The sequence below is a fragment of the Xenopus laevis genome, chromosome 5L (genome assembly GCF_017654675.1).
Source record: "Xenopus laevis strain J_2021 chromosome 5L, Xenopus_laevis_v10.1, whole genome shotgun sequence".
NCBI lineage: Eukaryota > Metazoa > Chordata > Amphibia > Anura > Pipidae > Xenopus > Xenopus laevis.
The window spans coordinates 138,318,488-138,336,602 of NC_054379.1; the positions used below are offsets into that span (position 1 = coordinate 138,318,488).

General features: G+C 39.6%; 1 protein-coding gene across 1 annotated transcript in view; it reads left to right on the plus strand.

Annotated features, from left to right (window-relative positions):
* The first annotated feature begins 1,544 nt into the window (after positions 1-1,544).
* sphkap.L (SPHK1 interactor, AKAP domain containing L homeolog) overlaps positions 1,545-18,115 on the plus strand; it is a 123,526-nt gene continuing 106,955 nt past the window's right edge. The window contains exon 1 of the mRNA XM_041563471.1: positions 1,545-1,700. Within this exon, the coding sequence (XP_041419405.1) occupies positions 1,678-1,700 (23 nt within the window). The 5' untranslated portion in view covers positions 1,545-1,677. The remainder of the gene's footprint in view (positions 1,701-18,115) is intronic.

The following is an 18,115-nucleotide window of genomic DNA, read 5'->3' on the forward strand; positions in this document are numbered from 1 at the left end:
CCTGATGTTGAGCTTTAGATGCATTTGTGTGTTTGTAATACATTTTGCAGGCATATGGAAAAACACACAATGATAACACCTTGCAATGAGAAGATATTTAACATGTAACGAGTTTATATCCAGGAAGCCTTCTCTGCAAGAGATTTAGAGTCCAGCACTTTCATTTAATTTTATTCTGTCTGTTGTAGCTATTGGCATTCAAAGCTGCATTGCCTTTTTATGTTCTTGATGTGCTTTCCAAATACATTAAAATGTGCAGCAATGCAAACTGAGCTCTCAAAATTAATAAATTCAATACAGTAATAAGAATATATATTATCTAAAATGCTTGGGACCTGGTTTTCGGGATAAGGGATCTTTTTGAAGATTGGATCTCTTCCATACCTTAAGTCTGTTAAAAATCATTTAAACATGAAATAAACATAATAGGATTGTTTTGCTACCAGCATGGATTCGTGCAGCTTAGCTACCATCAAGTACAAGCTACTGTTTTATTATTACAAAGAAAAAGGAAATAGTTTTTAAAAATTAGAATTATTTGCTTAATAGACTCTATGGGGAATGGCTTTGTGATATATTTTCTGGATAACAGGTTTCCAAATAAGGGACACATATTTAGCATGTATTTTATTAGACATAATAAAATGCCTGTGTATATAAGAACCCTAAAAGGATTTCTGTTTATGTTGGCTGAAAAGGCTGCTGTCCAGGGTGCTGATTGAGATTGTGCTTGAGATTGTGCTTGAGAGCCACAGGGCCTTTTAGGTACCTACAGTATATATATATATACCAGATATTGCTTATCATGGCTTCTATTTTTCTACACTGAGAGAGACTGCTCAATTATTAAGCAACAACACATAAACTGTTGCAGCAATCACATTACATTGCATTCAGTGTGTACATGTTATGGCATTTACATTAAATTAGAATCACACAGGATTGATAGCCCTGTTTTGTTTTTTTATAGAAGCTTCCTATTTTTCCTATAGGTAGGCTAATATAAAGTAACCCTTCACATTTGAACTTCCAAAAATCAGTTCTGTATAATATTCTGGATATTTGGCACAAGTACTGTACATTTCACCTATTGGGCTACCCCTAAACACCGGTTCCCTTTAGGAACAAATGCTAAGCAGTGTTAAAGAGTTATGTTCACCTTACAAAATGTTATCATTGACTGTACTGATAAGAACTTTTCAGGAGTAATTAAGTTCTAACTCAATGAATAATTATTATATTACTGTACAGCCGGTGAACTTATTTATGTCTTCAAACCATCATAAAATCGTTCTCCTGGTTCTGCTACATTCATGCATCACATTGCATAAAGAGACAAAGGATTCTTATAAAATCTGTGCATAGACCTGAAATGAGACTGCCTGGCTGAAGATGATTGGCAAACAAAACTGATTTCTTTGCTGCTGTGATGGTCAAGTCAAGCTATGTATTGGCTAATAGGCGGTTAAGGGATTGTGCCTTGTTCACATCTTCTCCTCTGACTCATCTGTGTGTAGATAGAAGGAGTGGCTTGGTCTCAGTAACGGGGGATTCAGTGCACAAGCAGGAGCAGCAGTAGTAGAGACTGGAGTGAAGTGATTCTCTTCTCCTTGTGAAATCCTGCAAACCCTGTGTTGGACCTTCACCCTGTTCCCAGCGCATGCTGTGCACCTAGACATGTGGCCATATGTGTCCCAGAGGTAAGACCTTTGTCACTTACCTTTCTCAGTGAAACCAGAGCAACATTTTAAAGCTTCGGGCTACTTTGCCAAACTCTAACCACTACATGTGCCCTGTTCCTACTCTAACCTATATAGCATATTTCTTCTCTGTGATCTTCTGCAAGAAATGGATCATTCTAAATATTGCTGCGAGGATTTCAAGAGAAAACAAAAAATCCCTAGGAATAGAACACAACAAGCTGACTTGTGCTGGCTGTTAATAACTGTTGGCCCTTTCTTAGCAAGAGGTTTGAAATATTTTCAGCTCACATTTGTGACTGAAAGAGTTAACTCACAGTTTTTGAATGATGAGGAATGGGTTACAATCACTAATGCAGAATACAGAATTAATTCTCGATGGTCAGGTCAGAAGTGAACTTCAGAATAACCTCCGTTATTCATGTCTCATGCTTGTCTGATTAAAGGGGATTATTGGCATGCCCAGATCTCTGTTGTGCAGGGGCAGCCGACAATGTTTTCTTTCTTGTTGCATTGCTGTGAGCACAGCTGGATAAATCAACTCGCCTGCCAGAGAACTAATTCCAATGAACAGAAATAAATCACAAGCAAGGCATGCCAAATGACTGATGCTTTACCTTTGGGGTAGAGGGGGGCATCATTTCCATTTTTACGATATTCATTATTTCTTTAGAAAGATTAATATTGGGCAAAACAGTGAGAAATTTTAAAAGATCATTCCAAAAGATGCAGTATTTAAATTGGGTTGGGTTCTAATATCCTCATGACAAAACAAATCAATCCCCAAGTATTGGAAGGAGTTAATATGTTGCTGCGAATGTCCCCGCTGTGTAGGAATGGGGAAGGTTTATTCTAATTTAGCACACAAGTCGTGCAGATGTTCGTTTGCCGTCGGGGAAAGATCTCCTGACGTGACAGGCGAAGGGTGCTCTTTGCAGTGAAATGTTGAAGTGGGATGTTATCTGTATCCCAGGAAAGCAGAGACAGGAGATAAGAGATCAGTCCTCTTGTGAAATATTGATGAGATGCTTGGAATTGTAGTCTGACAACACCTTTATTGTATATGGTATAATATACTATTGAGAATATAGCAGTATTGTAATATTGCACATTGTAAAAGATCTAACAATTGTTATTGTAATCTGTTCAATATGTTTCCCCCTGTGATGTTGAGGGTCCATAGCAAATGACTTTACCTTAGTTTCCTAAAATGAGCCCTCCAGCAAAAGTATACATTGTTCTCTGCTTCTTGCGCTTGGCGAGAGTTGAATGTGTAATCTTTACCTGTTGTTAAGCTTTACAACAAGGTTGCATAATCCCAATGGATAAGAAATGATTTTCCTGTGTATATGTAGTGTGTCTAAAGCCCAACTCCCAGTGTATTTGCTACGTGTGGGCTTTTTTTTTGCATTAAAAAGGGTATAACTGTTTCACTCATTGCAGTATGTTTTGAACACCACAGTGCTGACTTTTAGGAGTAGAAAGCTGCAATGTTCTGACCATGTTTTGTGATTCCAAAATGAAATTCTCATTGCAACATGCCCTGGTTCGTTGCCAGCAAATACCAGTGTTAAAAACTATAACTTTATTATTGCCAGAACAGCCAAAAAGGGGTTCACTAATAAGTAAAAAAAAGGATAACAATAAATTCCCCACTTGGTATAATCCCAGCCATATAAATATCAAACAGTTCTATAATGAAAGCAGTAGTTCCAATAGCCCCAGTTTGGCTCAATCTCAACATTATCCCAAATAACCGTGGAGGAGATAACCTTAACCTTTTTATTTCCAGGAGGCCCAGAAGCCTTTTGAATAAAAAGGACTTTCCCATATGTTTGCTCCCATCCAAGTAGGTAGCACCTTATCCCCCCCATACTGTACATGTAACATCTGATGGAGCCCTTAGTTTTCTCTGTAATGTGTAAAGGAAACCTGTTATCCAGCTATCTCCTATAAACTCAATTTTAATCAAATAATTAAAAATTGTAAAATATATTTTCTTTTTCTCTGTAACAATAAACTAGTACCTTGTAATTGACCCTTGAACTGTATAACAGGTCCCATATCTGTATAGGGAAACGTAGCATGAATCGCAGAGGATGGCAATAAGTGACTGCGCGTATCCCATGAGTTGAGTGGGGTCTCATTGGAAGTCATACATTCCAACTACTGTTGTTGCTATGAAATTAGTTTATGTTTCTAAGTTGTTATTGCACCTTTCTACACTGTCTTAGAAGGAAATTGGTTTTAAAATCTGAGCACATTATTCTCTGCCATAGACACACAAACAAGTTGAATGTCTTTCATTGTTCCTTATAACCTTGTCTGTAAGATGGCCAATGTCCTCATGTGAGTGTAATGTATAATGTAATGCTGATTCTAGTGCAGATTTCTCATAAAGGGTTTGGGGAATAATTTCCTTTTGTGCAAGGAGGGGAACCCTGGTTTAGATACATGGGAGGAAACGTATGGCTTGTTGAAAACAAATATTCATGAATATATTAATACTCAGTTCTTTGTATGGTACCAAGAGAGCTCCACACTGCAGTGATCTGTGTCATATCTACTTTGCCATTGAGACATTGAATGGATCTTGAAGATCACAACGGGGAGGTTCTTACACTGGAGAGCCAGATAAATGTGACTGATTAGAGATCAAATTATAATTACTACTGGCTATTGGAAGAATCTCAATATTGTAAAAAAGTGTAAAAAAAAATCTATATGTCAGGGTCAATAAACCAGTGGCCTAGATTTCTTCCCATTCTTCCACGGCTGTCTATAGTTGGATGCCATGGACCCTAGATACAGTGGGGTCCCAGACAGAAGCAGACAAGAAGAATGAGACATAGCGGGTAAAGCAGAACAAGAGGCTGAAGATTATAAAGATCAGTATTTAAAGCAGCCCTTCAAGTGATGTACAACTCCACACTTGCTGAAGGTTTACGGGCCATTGGTTCCAACAATCCTATCATATAATATTAATAATAGGATCAGCCAATATCTGGTGTGCCCTAGGCCACGCCACTAGTAAAGATAGCACCACTGCCACCATAAAATATTACATCTCCTTTCAAAGTGGAAGGAAGGAAGGCATAAATGTACAGCAGGAGAAAGGTTGCATAACGTGAGAGTATTTAAGAAATGCAGACATGTGGTAAGTGTTCAAGAGACTGGGTTTTGCGGAATGCAGATGTGGGATATGAGAGGAAGACAAGATATTGTAGGTAGATACATGGTATACCAGCAGTTGCTACAGAGGTTATCATGTGACCAGAAACATTGGAGAATACCATGGCTGCAAACATAAAAAATATTACTGAAACAGCCATTCAGTCATAGTTTACTTCAAGTCTTACTGTAACTGCCAACCAAGATAGGCTTTCAGGAGTATTTAGGTGAGCAAAGAGGCATTCTCCATGAACCAGTCCCTAATTGACTTTCAGTGAGGAGCCCCCCCCCAACCAAGTCAAGGAGCTTTATTAGGTAGAGAAGCCTCACAGTTTTGGAACCACTGGTGTAGATGATACAAGTACAGCTTGAATAGGATAATGTGAGGGGAAAGACATTTATTACATATGGGTGTAGGATTTAAGGATTGCAAAGGAAGCCATAAGGGCATTGCTAGAAGCAGAGGTTACAAATGCAATGAAAGAGTTTGGCATCGAGGAAGGGAAGATTGAGTTGCAAGTCAGAAACTGGAGACAATGAGCCTGGCAGAGGTTGAATATTAAAAAGGACTGGAGAATACAATTGGTGGAACTTTAAGTGTTGATCATTGTCTGGAAGTAGGGGGTCAGGCTTAGAGGCAAGGAGTAGGGAAAAGTCAAGGAAGGTATTAGAATGCATGTCGTAAAGGATGGGAAAGCATTTTGTGTTGGTATAAAAAGTGAGGTTGGTAAAACGTAGTTAAAATCCCTTTTAGTATAAAGTCAAGCTTATTTACATTTGGTTAATATTTACTGCATCTCTCCCACTAGAATTCCTTCACACTCTCTGAAATTGTCTTTGTGAAGGCAAGATTGACAATGCTGTGGGTTTCAGATGCTGGAGTGGCTATTAGAAAATCTCTTATTAAAGAGTGTCCTAACTTTCCACAGGGTAGCCTTGCTTATTGACATGCCCTCTCCCAGATTATGTTGTTTTTTTCGCTGCCTTCTTGCTTCAGGTCATTTGTTTCAGCTATAGGATTTAACCAGGTGAATAAATCTAACTGTAAGTAACTGTTGTTTCCTTCTGGTTCCTGGCATGCTTATCGTGGGGCTAGAGAAAGATAGAGAGAGCTCTGCTGAGACTGCTCACATTGAATGCGAATGCTGCAATCACATGTTCTATAATACTATATAATCATGGAGTACTTGCACTAACTGATACCGGTGAAACCATCTTTAAAGTGAGCCACTTACTCTCATCTGGCTCTGTGCACACAAAGGCTTTGGATCCCTGCAGAGGAGCTAGAACATCAATGCAAGAGACTGTGTGTCATTTTGTGCTACTAAAAGAAAAGAGTCTTGCAAATGCCAAAGCCATTCTGTAGCCAAACCCAATTGCAGCGGTGTCTTTTGATGTTTGGCAGACCATATTGGCCATTAATGTGTATCTGTTTATACCTGACACAATCAAAAATGTTCCCCTTTTGCTGAAAATAAGGGTAAAAAAAGGCATGATGGACAAGCAGAGAAATATTTGCAGTCAGTGTTAGTATTAGTTAGTATTGGGTCACTACATTGGCATGAGATGGTCTTTTTAGTTGATTCTCTGTATGATCTATTAAAGGTGGCCATCCATGTAGAGATCCACTCATTTGGCTGTTTCGCCAAATGAGTGGATCTCTCCGCGAAATGCCCACATTGAGGTGGGCGATATCAGGCTGATCCGATCATGGGCCCTAGGGCCCAATGATCGGATCATAATGCGGCAATACAGGCAGTTGAATTGCAGGACCATGCCAATGAACAGATGCGGCCTTGAGCCGTGGACTTGTGCCCCGCACACTCGCCCATAAGCTGCCAACTCAGTCTGTCAGCAGCTTTTCAGCTCATGAATGGGCAGCTTTACTCTAGCTCTCACTCATAGGAAAAATAGATGTATAAGGGGGTTATTTATCAAAATGGTTAAGGGGACATCTACCATTGATTTTTAGATGAATTAGGCAGGTTTTAGATGACATATTTTCGGATTCGGACAGCTTCGGGGTATAATCAATTGCGGACAATAAATGCATCATTTTTTACAGTAACTTTTTTGGGTTTTCAGCGTCAAATCAGACGCAGCATTAATAAAAAAAACCTAAGTGTGTCCTACATTCTAGTCTTTCTTACTGTAATTTCATCCTGCCTCAGAACCATTCACCCTCTTTTACTAGAGTTCAAAAAACCATACCTGGTATTTTCTCCCTTTTATAAAGCAGCAGAAGCCACATGACACTCCTGGCCCAATAGGGAATCTGCACTTCCCACAGGGTATACCTAACCTGCAGAACTTCCTCCCACCAATACCTGGGATTATGGGATTTCCACACTTTAAGTCTATTAAAAAACTATTTAAACATTAACTAAACCCAACAAGATTGTTTTGCCTCCAATAAGCATTAATTATATCTTCGTTGGGATCAAGTACAAGGTATGGGACGAACCGAAGTCCCTGGTGGGAACCTGTCCAAGCACAGGAAGAACATACAAATTTGCAGTTACAGTAGTGCCCTGGATGGAATCAAACCTAGGATACCAGCACTAAGTTCTATAATAGTAACAATGCATGCCTTTAAAAGTTGTTTACAAGAGCTGCCAATTTTGGATTTTGTTAGCCAGACTTTAGCCTGCCAATGGAGCTGCACATGAGTTAAGCCCATAACTGCCTAAAGTACATGCTCTTGGAATTTGGGGTGGGCTGACCTTACTCTTTCTTTCTATCTCCACCACTGCCATCTCCTCCTTTGCATGGTTGGTTCCTTAGCCATCCTTTTCCTTCCGGCTGCTCTCTACTACATGGGGTGTTATTATTATTTCTTTTATTAGCATGTTAATCCTTTATCTCCTATGAGTCAGCAATAAACAGAATTTGGTTTTTGATCTCCACAGTCTGCTCTGGGATGAGGGGTTGTGGAATAATAATAAAACCATAAGCAGAATGTTAATTTACATTTGTAATAATAGCTAATGTTACAGGACTGATTATTCATTTATTCAGATGCAGAAAGCACTGGTTTCTATACTTCCCTGTGATGGAATTTATTACTAATACTAATCAACCTTGTACTTTAAATTTTATATTGTGTGTTGCTGTCTAAGCTTAAGATACTGGTAGTATCCCAGAGGAAGAAAATAAGATGTGGAGGTGCTGGGGGCATCTGTAGAGGTACAAAAGTTTACTGCTAAAGGGCTGTGATAGCATTTGGCCAAAACATAGGGTATAGTGTGTATACACAATATCTTTTGTTGTTGTTGAGCTTTAACATGCATTTAAAGGAAAATAATGAGTTTGGTATAGCCAAACTTCAAACTGTAGTCTTTGTGGACATCAGCACAAGCCTTAGAGCAATACCCCTTAGAGCAGGGGAAAGAGTATATGCTGATTCCCCTACAGTGGTAAGATTCACAGTCAGCATTCTGCATATTATTTACAGACTTATATTACACTCTAACTGAAATCAATGCCAACTGGGCTCTAATGAAAACCTCAGCAAACATATTCAATATAATAACCAGGCTGGAATTGATTATGTAAATAATGGAAAACTGCCACAATGTAAGTTCAGCATTTTTTAAGCAATTACTAGAAATAGTTATTTCATAAATATATATATTTATATGGATTTCCCAATCGTGGGTGCTGGTTCAAATAATACTTATAATTTTCACATAGAACCGCACTCCATTTATCAAGTGAATCAAGTTATATTTATTTGCATAAACATCTGTGTCCAACGTTTCGGCCCACCTTAGGGCCTTTCTCAAGGACTTCATAATGCAGTGTAAGTCAGTTGCTGACATACTATATATATAAATATAAATATATACATACATTGCATCCCCGCCTAATGGTTTTAAAAAAGTCCTTGGAGTGTGTTTTTTGCTATGTTTGTATAATTAATTTTTACCAGCAACCAGGCGGTTGCGGCTTTGGTTGTGAGTGCACCAGACTGGACTGAATATATATATATATATATATATATATATATATATATATATATATATATATATATATATATGAATTTGGAGTAGGCAGAAGAGGCAAGTTCCTTTGGTGGAACTGGAAGGGCACAGTTGGTGGGGGAGCAGATTGACAGGGCTACTAGTACTGGAACAAGTGGAGAGTGGCAGGGGAATGGAAACAGGGGTGGTGTACAGTGCAATTTAGAGTGCAAATTGCCATGTTCTGTCACCCGATGCAAATGGCTGTATGGACACAATAGCACTTGGCACACTTGCTGCTGCGTCCATAAAAATGTGTGTAATTTGATGTTTTCAAACACTGTAACCACCCTATAACAAAGTTTATCTAGGAAAATATCTAGGCCCTACTATGCTTCTTTACAAACTGGGTTTTTGTCATGTTGCTATGGTAACTTGTCATTAAAGAGACTTTTTGCACTGGTTTTTGATGTCTGCCACATTATCAGAGATTTCATCTCTGTCTTTAGAAAATGCAGTTTCACAATCAAAGAGATTATTTGGATTCTACACTAATCCTTCAACTCTATGTTCTCACATCTAACTGAACATGTAGGTTAAAATATAGGGCACGTGTCACGCGTTATATTATAACCCATATGATATGAGCTGCTCTTCTATTTTGCAGATTCTGCTTTATTGAGTAGATAGCTGAGGAAGAACAGGTACAGATCTGTTTTTAAAATGCTATACCTGTACTTTTAAAATTTAAATAATACCTGCAGGGTTAAGCTGTCTTTTAATAAACCCCTTCCTAACTTGCACCCCTCAGCTAAACATTGTTAATCTTGTCAAGCTTGCTCTTCCCAACCTCAAGGCTCCTACCCCTATTCTACACTCCAGTTGGAGTCCCCTTCTCCATAGCCATTAGACAGAGCTCTGCTTGTAAATATCCAACTATTCATTGTGCTGTCGGTATCTGTCAGAATGAATCCAGACTCCCATGGTCTGGGAGTACCAGTAGGAAACAGCTTTGCGTTATCCTATTTGTTATATAACCTCAACTGTTAAATTGGGCATCAATAGAACAGCTGCTTATTCCAGGAATGGCACAAGGCAGATTTTAATGTGAATTCCATTTTGTAACAAGATCCTTTCTATGTCGTAAGTCTTCAGTGACAAGTTTAAGGATAAATGTAGAATAAATTATGCAAAAGGGAGGTGGCACAAGTCAATAAAAATGACAGTTAAACCTAAAGGGGAAGGAGCATGCTCTGCAGGATGGGAGAGATGGAGAGAAATTGTATAAGTATTGGTGACGAATGTTATTAGAATTGACCTTTCTGTGCAGCCGAGGATTATTAGTGCATAGCTGCTGTGGGGTGAATTTATCCATGTGTCAACTCTTGGAACAAATAAATAGATCTGATTTGTCACAAAAAGAGCTAAACAGGTGAAACGTGGAACTGTTAATACGGGAGCTGTCGCCTCCACAGAACATCAGTGTTCCAGAGAACAGCCCGGGATGTTCTCTTCCTGCAGAAAAGCCGACAGACTTAGCTGACAACCACGTGGGATTCTGGAGGTGTATAATTTACTATGATTTTTGTATTCACCAGTGAGTTTTAACTGCAAGGCAGGAAAGGATTAACTATTGGGGTACCAATAATGGGAATTCTGAGGGAGCAATACCACAATGCCCTCTTAGTGATGCCTAATAGGGATACTGGGAAGAGCCTACTTGGGATGCATGTTTGGCAATTTGTATGGATTGGAAGGGGTCAGCTGCCATAGTGTGTGCAATAGTCCAGCCTATTGTGATATCTGTGAAATGACATTAGGGGTCATTTATCTGGAGAACCACAACTTACCAATGCCTCTGTTAATATTTACACTTATTTGTCTTCTGGGTTCTTTCTTTACATAATGAACAATTGTACAACTTCAGCCAGCAGCTCAACTTTTCTACCTTTGAAGAATTCCTTTCAGGTCTGACCACTATATCCATGTCATGACTTGGGGCTAATACAGTACATGAACAAATTATTATGGGAGTGCAGGTGAAATCATGATCAGGGCGAAAAGGTGTTACAGGCTTGGTTGCTGTGCCCTGTTGTGCCTCTTTGGTCTTCCCTCTTGGTGGCTCTGCTTTTGTTGTTGAAGTCTGTTTCCTGCTTCATATGCTCCATTCAAACATGAAGTTGAACTATTAATACAGATTAAAAGTAATCCGGATGCAAATATGCCAGTTACTCATAGCTACTACCTGTTGATGGGTAAAGGAAAGACAGATCAGCCCTGCTTAGAAACAGTGAGGCTTTTCTCTTTAATAAACTGGAATTCATGGTCAGTGCATCTTTACATGAACCTGTTAAATTGCAATTGATCCACTTACAACAGTACAGGAAGAAATATTGCTTTTCCAACAAAGAGATAGCAAAGGCCATTGTACCTCTTTAACCAAACACGACATGTGTGTGCTGCATATTTAACACTGCTTTGTTATTCCATATTTTAAAACTGCACCCAACCAACATCACCCCAATCACAGCGAGAATGTCTAATTAGGTCCGTAGTCTCCGTGGTGACACTGTGCTCCAATGTCCCGAGGGGCCACATGTCTGCTATAGAATGGGTATTTCTGGGTGCTGTCACTTTGTATATATTCATAAGCAAAGAGCCCAGCCTAATACAAGCTGCTGGAATGTCATCTCCTTACTTGGGCATAATTTAGAGTCAGTATTTGTGTAGTATTATTTTGTGCAGATATTTCTTTATATTTTAGATTTTACATACATGCAGAGCTAGTCTCCATGCACTCACTGTAACAACAGGGCCTGTTTTAGAGTAGGACAGACAGACCACTTGGTGGGAAATAGGCTGGGGCAGCACACAGTCACCCCTTTTATGGATTTTATCCTATTTATTTATTCTTAATTATTTACAGTAAGAATCTTGTTTATTCTTTAAGTTTGTCACCTGTCTTTTTTTTTTAATATGGTCAGTGCAATAGGCTCTTATGGGTATGCACAGATTTTGGAGGGGGCAGTGACCATTAGGCATCTTCCTGATTGAGGGTGAATAAGAATTGGGACCTCTTTGGAGGTCATTTGTTTTCCTTTTGCTTGGAAGCCCTTTGGATAAAGGGACCCCCTGGCCTTGCATCTAAGAGAGTCTGAAGACCCTTGCCCCCTGCAGGCAGGCCCTTCGGGTGAAGGTGGTTGTAAATAAAACTCCATCATTTCATTCCTTTTCGCTGGGTGACATGAGTTTTTGGGACTCTGTCTTTTCAAAGGCAAGTCTATTGGCACCCTCTTTTTGTTCATGTGTTACTTTTATGCACTTGGACTGTTTCTGTAATTTCTGAAGCACTATGCTCTGGCTTCATTAAAAAATTGCAATTTTTTTAATATGTAACACAGGCTTGTTATGCCTCTATCCCTCAAACTGTTACTAAACTTCAACTCCAAAATCACACTGACTAGTTCAGTAGTTCTATATCAGTAGCTAGAGCACTGCAGATTGGATATCCTTGAATTAAATTAGATATTTTGCAAAAATTAGTCCTCCTGTCTCCTGCGTATATCAAGGGTGCCCTGATCTTTAACAGTTTTTTCTTCTTGCTCTTGGATGCTTATGCCTCACTGGGTTGTGGTAATCATTTCTATTTCATGTTCCTGTCACAGCCTACATCTAAAATGCAGTATCAGCCCTGGCTATGATTCAGCAGGGGATAATCCAAAAGGAATTAAATTTGCACAAATGAGACTATGAAAGAAATCAGGCCAGTTTTAAAGAAGGACATAGAGGAAAATTGTGTCTGTAGTGGTAATAAATAGAGGCCTTTGGACCTGTTGGATAGCAGGTATAGCGGAGGGAGATGGTGCCTATAGTAACAGTGGGATAATAGTCTCTGGGAAGGGAGTGTGACTGTGGGATAGCAGGTATAGCGGAGGGAGATGGTGCCTATAGTAACAGTGGGATAATAGTCTCTGGGAAGGGAGTGTGACTGTGGGATAGCAAGTATAGTAGGGAGAGATGGTGCCTATAGTAGCAGTGGGATAATAGTCTCTTTGAAGGGACTGTGACTGTGGGATAGCAGGTATAGTAGGGAGAGATGCTGCCTATAGTAACAGTGGGATAATAGTCTCTGTGAAGGGAGTGTGGCTGTGGGATAGCAGGTATAGTAGGGAGAGATGGTGCCTATAGTAGCAGTGGGATAATAGTCTCTGGGAAGACACTATGACTGTAGGATAGCAGGTATAGTAGGGAGAGATGGTGCCTATAGTAACAGTGGGATAATAGTCTCTGGGAAGGGAGTGTGACTGTGGGATAGCAGGTATAGTAGGGAGAGATGGTGTGTATAGTAACAGTGGGAAAATAGTCTCTGGGAAGGGATTGTGACTGTGGGATAGCAGGTATAGTAGGGAGAGATGGTGCCTATAATAACAGTGGGATAATAGTCTCTGGGAAGGGAGTGTGACTGTGGGATAACAGGTATAGTAGGGAGAGATGGTGTCTATAGTAACAGTGGATAATAGTCTCTGGGAAGGGAGTGTGACTGTGGGATAGAAGGTATAGTAGGGAGAGATGGTGTCTATAGTAACAGTGGATAATAGTCTCTGGGAAGGGAGTGTGACTGTGGGATAGCAGGTATAGTAGGGAGAGATGGTGTCTATAGTAACAGTGGGATAATAGTCTCTGGGAAGGGAGTGTGACTGTGGGATAGAAGGTATAGTAGGGAGAGATGGTGCCTATAGTAACAGTGGGATAATAGTCTCTGGGAAGGGTCTGTGACTGTGGGATAGCAGGTATAGTAGGGAGAGATGGTGTCTATAGTAACAGTGGGATAATAGTCTCTGGGAAGGGAGTGTGACTGTGGGATAGCAGATATAGTAGGGAGAGATGGTGCCTATAGTAACAGTGGGATAATAGTCTCTGGGAAGGGAGTGTGACTGTGGGATAGCAGGTATAGTAGGGAGAGATGGTGACTATAGTAACAGTGGGATGATAGTCTCTGGGAAGGGAGTGTGACTGTGGGATAGGTGTATAGTTGTTGAGGGTATTACTTACAACAGCTAAAGGGCCATCAGTTAGACTGTACTAACTGATGATTTTGTAATTCTACAAAATCTAATTTCTCCTGAGCCCCATTGCTCCCAATACTTCAGTTTGAGCCAAAGACAGCATCAATATCCATGTCATGAAGTACCATTTTCTTCCAGATGAGAGCACCAGCACTTGCACTCGAGCACCACCTCTCTAACACCAATCCTGGCAGAAATGGAAAATACATTGTTTCTGAATCTTTCTTGAGTTTGGCCTCTTGCCATTTCTATTAGTGTCAGACATGTTACATTACTTGCTGATTTGGCCTTTTAGCAGCTAAAAATACTCGCTGCCTTATTTCAGTATCGTTACTTTAGTGACCTTATCGTATAGACTTGCTGTCAATTTTGGCACAGAGTAATTGCTGCACTAATTGATTTGCAAATGGAGGGGCAAAGAGATTATTCGCTGACCTCCCGTGTGCTCATGTTTTTATATATTTACTTCTTCTGTTTAGAATTCTTAGACATTATAGAGTGATCTGCAGGGAGAGATAATGTGAAGAAAATGATGTCTATCAGAAGAAACAAGTTCTACATTTGCTTAATTTAGGGGCCTTAGCTGTTGGACTCAGGGCTGATTTAAAGGGATGGTTCACCTTAATGCTTTTATTATGTTATAGAATCATCAATTTTAAGCATCTGTTCAGTTGGCCTTAGTTTTTTCTTTTTTTTTATAGTTTTATAGTTTTCTTTTTTATACTTTTAATTACTTGCCTTTTTCCTCTAACCAGCTTTCAAATGGGGGTCACTGACCCCATCTAAAAAAACAAATGCTCAGTAAGTCCACACATTTATAGTCATTACAACTTTTTATTACTCGTCTTTCTATACAGGGCCTCTCCTATTCATATTCCAGTCTCTTATTCAGATCAGTGCATGGGCGCTTTGGTAATTTGGACCCTAGCAAGATTGCTTACATTGCAAAATGGAGAGCTGTTGAATAAAAAGCTAAATAACTCAAAAACCACAAAAAATTTTTTAAAACCAATTGCAAATTGTCTCAGAATGTCAGTCTCTATATCATAATAAAAGTTAATTTAAAGAAGAACAACCCCTTTAATCAGTGGTTGAGCTCCAAGCTAAATAGACTTTATTGGGTGCTTCTTTAGCTATTGTTGAGCTTTAATAAAATTGAGTAACAGCTCAGGTCATGGTAGAATAACATAAGGGTAGGGGCCTGCCCTAAAGCACATGCGGCGCTTCCTATTCCGAAGTCGCCCGAAGTTTCCTCGTGAGGCAACTTCAGAAAACGAAGTGCTGCGTGTGCTTTGGCGCATGCGATTTTTCATTTTAGCCAACACAAGACAGAGGGAAGGCGTTCGGGGAGATTGGTCGCCGCAAAGACGAGGCAATTAGTGCCAGGCGACTAAATCTCCCTAAATCGCCCAGTGTGCCCTTACCCTAAGTCCCTAGCCACAAGAGCAAATAGTCTTCCGTGCAGCACAAAACCCCTTGACATCTTTTCTAATACCCATTGTCCCAAATACGTCTGCTCTGGGATCCTGCGTATCTTGACAGCGCTATATAAATAAATGATGATGATGATGATCCTGTAGAAGAGGGATCAAAAGTCTACAACTGTTTGTAGCAGCAAATATTGAAAATGTACAGTATGGGGGTTTTTTTTGTATTGCTCAGCAGGGGCTGGAGAGACAGCTTTTCCTTTGTGTTGATTATTTAATGAGTGGGTTTGTAGGTGTTATGTGCTAAACACTGATGTGTAACAGAAGAAAAACAAACAGAAATACAAAGTAGCAGGAGGCTTTATGCAGGATTCATGAAGTGGGAGCCTTTTAATCTATAGAATCTTGTATCCTGACCATTCATATCATGAGAATAATCCGGTAAAGGTATTCTGTACGGCACAATGGTTCTATCTAAATAGAATGTGATGACAATAATGAAAGAAGAGTTATCTCTGGTGGTGCGACAATATAGATTCTATATAAAAAAAAAAACAGACCACAGGGATCATTTACTATGGTCAATGCAACAAATGTGAGAGTGCCAAGGGCACAATATTGCATCCCTTAGAGCGAGGGGCTCCCCAACGTTTTTTTGTGAGCTACATTCAAATTTATTATTATATAATATAATATTACATTTATATAAAAATAAAAGAATACAATGGCAGCCAGGTTGGAACTGTCCAATACCATATACCTAGTCAGCAAACATCGATAGAGTCAAGTGTTAAAAAGACTATCACGTCTCTTCTAGCAAAGGTAACTCATTGCAGGGGACAAGCTATAAGCCTAACAACAGAACAATGGGAAGGTATATTGCAGTTTGGTCATGTAATTGGGTTTATTTGGCAGTATGATTATTAATCAGGGAAGTGCAGAGTTTTCATTTTTAGTTGAATTAAAGGAAGACATTTGCAGCAGAATGCAGCTTTGTGATTAATTATCTAATGGGGCAACAAGCAAAGGGGAGCCTTTTACATTTATTTGCGGCTATTGGATCATGTCAGCTCTTAAGGCAGTAAACTCTACCCTCCCCCCCCCTCTGCTCCTGGTTTCTTGGTGCAAATTGATTCAGGATTGGAGAGTGATGTCCCCATTCTTTACACTGATAATGAACATTCCAGGAAAGCGCAGACTGTAATTACAAAGCTCCGGAGTAGCCAGGAAAGTGCTATTGTCAACTCACCATGATACATACTTACAGAAATTGAATTTTTGGTTTGTAATAAGGGGCCAAATTTCTGGAGGTAATTGGTTAATAGAAAGCAATTCTCTCTGCATGCCACAATCTCAGCAGATTTATAGGATAGGCAGCCATTTCTTATCCAGCCTCGGTTTTAAAGGTACAGCAGTGAGGCTCACATTATGCACAAAAATATCCATGGCGTACTTTCAGTTACAAGTTGTTAGGGCATTACTATTATAAGACCAAGTAAATTCAGTGCAACAGCATTACAGACAAAGACTTGGATATACATTACATACAGGGGTGAAAGGCAACCTGCTCCCCTCCCATTGTTCTGATTGGCAGGATACTGCTCCCCCTCTTGTCCATCTGGTTTTTTGACCTTGAAAGTGCCTTTGCCTCAGCATAGGGAGCCGACTTACACTTAACCCCCCACATAGATGGCAAACTGGAGATAAGTGCAAAGGGAGGGACAGCAGGATGCAATTAAAATGACCTGATCTAATCACAAATGTGAAATATTTGATTTGATAAGTGGCATTTCATCTAATGTGATACCGTAATAATGTACCCTTTAAATGGTGTTTGCTACTTTTCCTTGGGCTACTTAATTATTATGCGCCAATGTGTTTTCCACAAAGGTCACTGTGAGTGACAAGCTGGTAAATTGCATTAGTAAAATATATGCACAGATTTGTAAGCAGTTTCTTCATTGTACTCATGTTTCTTTAGCCTTGTTCAAGAAGGATATTCATACATAACGTACCTTTAAAGCAGGGATCCCCAACCTTTTGGTCCCATGAGCAACATTCAGAAGTAAAAGGAGTTGGGGAGCAACACTAGCATGAAAAATGTTCCTGGGTGCCAAATAAGTGCCATAATTGGCCATTTGGGTAGCCCCTATGTGAATTGTCAACCTACATTGAGGCTCTGTTTGGCAGTACACCTTGTTTTTGTACAACCAAAACTTGCCTCCAAGCATGGAATTGAAAAATAAGCTCCTGCTTTGAGGCCACTGGGAGCAACATCCAAGGGATTGGAGAGCAACTTGTTACTCACGAGCTACTGGTTGGGGATCACTGCTTTAAAGGGATACTGTCATGAGAAAACATGTTTTTTTTCTAAATACATCAGTTAATAGGGTTGCTCCAGCAGAATTCTGCACAGAAATTCCCTGATTTTTTTTTTTATATTTAATTTTCAAATCTGACATGAGGCTAGACATAGTCAGTTTCCCAGTTTCCCTAACACAAGATAACAGCTGCTTGGTAGATCTAAGAACAGCACTCAATAGTAAAATCCAGGTCCCACTGCGACACATTCAGTTACATTGAGAGAAACAATAGCCTGTCAGAAAGAAGTTCCATCCTAAAGTGCAGGCTCTTTCTGAAAGCACATGACCAGGCAAAATGACAACTAAAAAAAATACACTTGCTGGTTCAGGAATTACATTTTATATGCTATATGAATTATTTGCAGTGTAAACAGTGTAACTTAGAAATAAAAACAACACCATAAAAATCATGACAGAATCCCTTTA